The 7239-nt window shown below is 42.9% G+C and overlaps 1 protein-coding gene across 1 annotated transcript in view; it reads right to left on the bottom strand.

The window, feature by feature from the left end:
• Window positions 1-7239, bottom strand: part of LOC104287152 (UDP-glucuronosyltransferase 1-8-like) — a 10492-nt gene that overhangs the window by 2968 nt on the left and 285 nt on the right. Inside the window, exon 2 of the mRNA XM_009885819.1 lies at window positions 3791-4578. Coding sequence (XP_009884121.1) covers window positions 3791-4578 — 788 coding nt within the window. The remainder of the gene's footprint in view (window positions 1-3790; window positions 4579-7239) is intronic.

Raw genomic sequence — 7239 nt, 5'->3', positions numbered from 1 at the left:
CAGGAATCCTTGTGTAATTGAACTCGGTCTTTTTTTGATGCTAAACAGTGTTGGGCAAAAGGATTACAGTAAAGTGCAGATTGGTAGCTGCTAACAAGAACCTGCCTGATTCCCCCCTTACATTTTACATAGCTATGGAGATATACTGGCATTCACTTACACAGGATGAGGTAGTATCTAGTTTGGCTAGCGTGACTTCAGAAGAAAAACAATCCATAAAAGTGATTATATGTTGACTGCAAGTTGGAAAGTAACCATACTCTAAGTCTTTGTGGTAGCAAGAAGCAGCAGGCAGCTAAGCAAAACCACAGAACACATATAATTTCTAGAGCAGCTCATTCCTAAGCAGTGAATAGAAATAATATGAAAATGATAATTTGTGATCCTGAAATTAATGACTGTATCCTAACAGACAGACAGGTGACATTTAAGGTTGCCCAGGTAACTGTAATTGGAACATTTCCTAACTTTTGTAGGGCAATGTATTTGATATTTCTAAATTTAATACTCTTGTAGCCTTTCTAGATTTTTGTGCATAGACCTCTGTCAAATACTGTACCTTTAGACTCACATTAGAGAAGGTGTTTTAATTTAACCAGAAGACAAACTTCCCAGAGAAAGGGAAACTAAGGCAGTAGTTCCAAAACTGAAAGAACGGTGTTTTACATCTTTCTTCAATATCTCTTCTTCAAAATATGGGAGGCAGAGGGATGTGGACAAGAGCAAACTGAAGAGGACAGTGAAATAAACTGTTTGGTTAGAGCAGCCATTTCAGGTTGAAACATACTGCGCACTGAAGACATACAATGCATGACGGTTAAACTCCCTTTTTCAAAATTAGCACTGCTTTTACTTGCCTGATGTTGTGTATTTTGCCATTGCAATACAAGGCAGATGAACAGTATTGTCAGCTTTAAAGGCACTCAGCATTCTTTACAAAAGCATAATAGACAGATGCTGCCATGGTATCGGGCTGCTCTTAACTACAACTAGGTTCATCAACACCTTGATTGTTGCACAAAAAAAAGCAACCCTAGTATTTAGTTCATGAACAGAGTGATGACTACTGCTCCAGTGCTGAAAATGAAGAGCTCCCCTATAGCTGTACTAATCCTAGCTACCCATGTTAACAAGTTAACAGTACCAACAGCCATGATGGGATCCCTTCTGAGGTGACATGAAGTGACATTTGGGTTGAGCAGTGTTTGACAGTGTGTCTCTGTATACAAGGTATGTGTGCACACTTTGGTACTGTTTACTGTATTCTTTGGCTTCTTGCCAAAGTCTTTGAATTCCACATTAATTGCTTATTTCAGAAGACCAGTTAGAAACATCTCCTTATCAGAGCTTCCCAGATGCTGTTGGCTCTGGCAGGAGGGTTTCACAACAGGACCTGTTTTCTTAATCCTTGTGCTGGAGGGAAAAACCACAGCATCTTTATTCAGTTACACTTAACTACCTACTTAAACCCTACTTAACTTAAATTTTAATGTTTTAAGTTAACGAGTTGTTTAAAGTAATGGGTGTTTTAGGTTAAAAAAACAGGAACAACTTTGGAAGGTTGCTATAGCTTACATTTCTGAACTTTGCTTTGATCAAATCATATGAACTTTGTTCTTTACGAGCTGCCCAAAAAAGCAACTTTGCATTAACTTTGGCTAAAGATGAGACATTCATTAAAGTGTCTCAGGACTCACAGTTCATTTGCTATGGCTCCCTAATGAGGGACGACTTACGGTGCCAGCCTTCAGGTCCTTCTGGAGCCATTAGAAGATGAGTTGGCACAGGACCTCTGCTCAGTCCAGATATTGGGTCTGATTTCCTTTGAGCGTTGTATTAAACCCCCAGACGCATTGGGACTTGGCAACTGGATTTATATGTCTGTTAATGAATATGTAATTGCTACCGAGACAGATGCCTGTGCAAAGTGGGACAAGAAGCAACCCAGGCTGAGGCAGCCAGTGTGGTTCTCGTAGTCTGAATAAGTACAGTTTTTGTTCCCCCAGGCCCAGTCCTGTAGTCGTATGTTCTCCCACTCCCTCTGAGACTGCAGGCTGTGGACAATGCCTATGGCTCAGGAGAGTCACAGAACTTGGGATTTAATTCCCATCTCTGTGCTAGATAAAATACACATGCCCAGTTCTGCAAAAGCACGAGCTCCTCAGCACCCTGACACCTTCAGCTCCAGAGCAGCTCCACAGGACCATGTGTGAAACGGCAGGAAGGAGCCCTCTTCTGGAATGAGGCTTGATTTTTCTGCCTGTGAAAAACTGTGGAAAGTAGTGTAACAGAAAGGTCTCTCAGAAAGCTCCCCATCTGAGAAAAGAAACCTCATTTTGAATCTCTTGTTGTCTCCTAACTTGTCTTGTAGTCATCCTAACTTTTTGTTTTCTTGTCTGTTGAGCAATGGGCTACTGGGTTTTGGAGAACTATCTATTCTTATCATATGATTATATTCCTGAACAGTAATGATCAACCCAAGGCTTACCACTGTGTATGGATTAGTAGATTTTTTTTTTCTCGCATATGACTCACTTCACATTTGTTTACACTCTACTTACTGTATTATTGCCTTGTTGCTAGGGACTGTTCAAAGCAAAACAGACAAAATTCCTCTGTTGTCTGTAGCAAATGTAGCTAGAAAAGCTAGACTGAATATAGGAGGAATACACGAGGTTCTTCAAGATTTGGAAAGTATGATTTCCACCAAGTGACAAACGTCAATGTGAAGACGGGAGACATTAGGTATAAAATAAGTTCCACCCCTGTAGCAAGCTACAAACTGTTTGTAGCTCTGAGACCTTCAAGATGCAAAAGTAAAGACTTGCCATGCAACCAGCAAAGATTGCCTCTTAAATCTCTAACTACGTAATGCCCCTCTCTTAAGCCTAATATGAGAGAATGCCTTATTTATTAAATTATTCTAATATTCTAATTTAGAATATTATTCTTTATTGGCCCTTTTCTTTATTGAGTTCAGTAGACTCTGCATAAACCCGTCAAAGAGTATAAAAAAAAATCTGAAAGAAGAAAGAAAAAACCTTCAGCTCAAAGATACTGTATTGCAATTGTGCAGTGATATTGTGTGACCACAAGTCAGAAGTGAGGGAATAATTTCCAAGGAAAGATGTTTGTGTCCTGCATTGTGCCTGGAAAGACATGTCTAGCACTATTAATTGTTTTGGAGACTATGTGATAACTATCAAAATAGATTTTGATTTCTAGATTAGTTTTAAAATCCCTGCAGAATAATTCTGGTAAAAGCAAATGTGAAGAAATCGATACAAAAACTTATCTGAGTTTTGCGTACAAGTGTCTTTCACCAAATACACTATTTTAGATTAATGCTTCCCATTTCAACCTGACATTTACGTTTCACCATAACCTACAAAGAGAAATAAATTAACATAGACAGGCAGTTTGGAAACCATATGTTATGAAAACACAACCAAAGCAAATTAACAGACTTTGCTAGATTTAAAAACAACAGATGACTCTCAGAGCATGGTCGTTGGGCTTTTGCTTAGGTGAAAGAAATATATGTCAGACTCCATGAAAACTAAATCAAAACTGCATCTGGTTGGTGAACAATATACATTCACTGAGGACTTCAAATAAGTCATCTGCCTCCATCAAGGTAATTTGATTTCAGCCTGTGGAAAACAACTGCCAAAACCTGGTTGTATTAAATCATTACCAGAAATAAAAAAAATCAATAGCACTAAACTCCCAGAAATGATGTAATCACATTTCATTGGAAATTGTATAATTTGGAGGAAAAAGAACATACCTTAGACAGTGGTTTCTTCTGAGCACAGTTTATACCTCCAATAAAGACCATATTGGGCATCACTGGTCTGACGTACTCGAACACAAAGTCAAATCTCAGAAGCCAAATGGAAGCAGAGTTCAGGAGGTCTAGCAGGGATACATCTCTCTGGAGAACTTCAGAGGAAAATTTTATAGCATCTTCATAGAAACCGTTACAGTACCCAAACTCCAGGAGGGCAACCAGTGCATTTTCCACTCTCTGGAAAAAAGTCATGTGGTCTGAGTTGAAGGTAAATAGTCTCGGGATGTAAGACAGAGGGCTTGGGCACTGTGGTGCTTCATAGTGTAAGTTGCAAGGAAATCCTCTCATGAAGAACACAAAGGGAAGAGAAAAATAATTAGCAAGTGTTGCTCCGCACATAAAAATGGGGTCTGTTAGGACAGCATCGAAGCTGCTTTGATTCAAGTACTGCAGGGTTTCCTTGCTGCTGAAAAGGTTCTTGCACTGAACAAAGAACGTACGGAAAACGTGCACTGATGCGTTGTACAGCGCTAGAGTGTTCAGTGGGAAAGGCAGGTCCTTCAGGTGAGTGGCAACGTATTCATGAAAGGCATTATCCAGCTCTTCTAATGTGTAAGACACTGGGTATGTTTTCACTGTGTACGCCTGTGTTGTCTTCATCCGCCAGCTTACTTCTGGTACAAGCACCACCACTTCATGTCCTCTCTCAGTGAGCTTTTTAACCACTTGCCGCATGCTAAGCCAGTGGCTTCCATCCATGGGCACCACCAGGAGTTTCCCTCCATCTGAGAGGCCAGGAAGGAGGAGGATGAAAATCCAAGCACAGCAAAGCTGCAAAGTCATTTTCCTGTGGTCAGAATATGGACTGTGAAAGAGTTTTCTCCTTCAGTAGCTTGAAGATGCTTTTGAAGGAAGCCGATGGGTTTATCTGTTCAGTTGTGCTGCTTTGTCATAATCTTCTAGTTAATGATTCACTGCTTTGGGTTGTGGGTTGTTTGGTTTTGTTTTTTTTTTCTTTACTTGTAAAGCCAAATGCGGTGACCCTTTCTTGTGCTGAGTCATTGGAGTTCCTCAGTGAAGAACAAGCTCCTCAGCTGCTAGTCAGACTTCACAGGACTGTCTTGATCATTATGTGTCCTGTGTTACCCCTTGGCCATGGCCAGGGAAGGCAAGTCTGGTGCAAACAACTCCAATACCACAGTAACAAATGAAAACAGCCTCAAAAAATTCCATTGTGGTTGGAGACATGGATGTTCAGATAATTTCTCTGAGGACAGAACAGGAGATGCTCAGGATGAGGGGAAAGGGCAGATGAACCAACTCTTCTGAGCAATCAGGAATCTCCACAGTCTACAATGACACTAATAAGAGACAGTGAGAGGGGATGACCTGGCAGCTGAGGCAGAGATCTGTGAAGCTGAAGCGCAGGTTTTTGCTTCAGAGCAGTAATGCAGTTGTTTCACAGCCTACGAGATGGCCCTCAGGCAGTTGAATACTTCTCACCACTTGCCTGTACAACAAGTAGAGGCCAGACAGAAGACACGTACTAAATGTGTTTTAAGGACTACTACTCCCTGCAAGCTTGAACTGTTTGGTAGAGACTTGGGTGTGAACCCAGGTATTGGACCTGACTTACCTAATGAGCAGCTTCAGCGCACGGGTTTGCAAGAGCCATCAGCTTCACAACATTCCTTTTGACATTATCAATGCTGAAAAAGGTTAGATGTCTGAATAGCACTGTGACATGGAAAATAATGAAACATAGGATACTTAGAGCCATGCAGCCTCTGTCCCTCAGACGCAACTTCTTTTCTCTCCCTTCCATACCATGGTCACTGGAATGAAATTAATTACATATCGTTTTCTGCATCTTTTTCTATCAGCCTTTTTATTCCTTTTTCCCACTTTACCAATGTCTGTAACTTCTTCCTTGTGTAGGAAAACTACTGAGTAATGGCAAAACTCAGTTTTCTTTCAGGCACTTGATAACTTTTCAGAAAACAAAATATTTGAGCTTCAGAGTAGTGGGAGAAGCTCTGAGGTAAAAGTGAAAAAAAACAGTCTCAGAATCTTTTATGTCATTACAAACTGTAAGGAAAAAAAAAGAGTAATAACTAAAACATTATTTCCAGCTTTATATAAACTGCACTTAAAAATTATCTTGGAAAAATGACTGGTTTAGTTAACAGCATTTTCTCATTAAAAGGTTTATTTTTATTTTTAAGAGGGTTTTTTGGTGGTGTTGTTGGGTTTTTTTTTGGTTTTTTTGGCACCCCACAATTTGCTGAAAAGGGGTAAGCAGACAGCTGTTACTGAAATGTCCTGCCCTCTCCTCCCTTCTGCAGCACAACAAATTTGCCATCCAAACCTTGCAGCACCCTTAACATGGAGTGGATGCAAAAGCAAGCGCAGGACAAATAAAGTTAATTAGTACCTTAGAGGCATTTCTGAGTGTTGGAAAGTTTGCCAGCGACTCCCCCAGTTGGCTTGGTTATCTGGCAGGGGTTTCTTGATGAGTTAAACTTTGCTGGGTTCAAGGGAGTGCGAGATAAGAGTTGCTTACCTTTCACATGTGGTCACCAGTGCAAGAGAACAGTGGGAATTTCAAATTTGGGCAAGAAGCTGCATAGCTGGGGGATGCCAGGGGAGGAATGGACAACCCCAAAGGACAAGGGGCTGTGCTGGACACCCGCAGCAGGAAGAAGCGACGTTGTGTCAGTATGACTGCTGCCTGTGGCCCCGTCGGCATGATTTGTGTGATCACAGCGGACCACAGTGAGAGTCAACACTGGCAGCAAGTGAGGTGCCAGCTGGGCCACTCTAGGCTTGGTGGCAGCATTAGGAAGGCAGCTGTGAACACCTTTTTGTTTCAAAGAGGGAGGTGGTCTTCTCTGATTACTGGCCAGACTCATCTGTATTTGAAATCCCAATGCCTGTACAAGCCCTGGCCTGCACCTGGTGGGGCCACACAACCTCGGGGAGTGAACTGGACCAGAAGGGGCAGGAGGAGAAGCAGCCCCAGCCTCTGTGGGGGGTCTTCCTTGCAGCAGAAGCCCTTGCACTACAAGGCTGGTACACTGAGCTTCATTCCCTGACTATGTTTTTCAGAAGGCTTCAGCAGGGCCTGTCCCTGATGGTGGCCTGAGAAGTCTGAGCCTCCTCCAGACCCTCAGGCTGGCCAGGCAGCGCAGGCCCCGGCGTCTCCATGGCAACCCTTGTCCCCTCACCCCTGCGGCGGGGAGAGGTCACCAGAAGGTTGACTCCCACCATGCACTGCGGTCGGCAAGGAACTACAACCCCCAGAAGGCCCTGCGGGGAGGCCTGCCCTCCTAGCAGGCAGTGCGGGCCCCCCCGCCAGTACGGTGACGCTCCGGCGCCGCACTACGACTCCCAGCAGGCTGTACGCGACCGCCCGCCTGCCCGCCCCGCGGCCGCGTTGCCGGCCG

Source organism: Charadrius vociferus, unplaced genomic scaffold, assembly GCF_000708025.1.
Source record: "Charadrius vociferus isolate BGI_N301 unplaced genomic scaffold, ASM70802v2 scaffold245, whole genome shotgun sequence".
NCBI classification, from domain to species: domain Eukaryota; kingdom Metazoa; phylum Chordata; class Aves; order Charadriiformes; family Charadriidae; genus Charadrius; species Charadrius vociferus.
The sequence above is the reverse complement of the archived record's forward strand: the minus strand, read 5'-3'. Positions and strand labels throughout refer to the sequence as shown.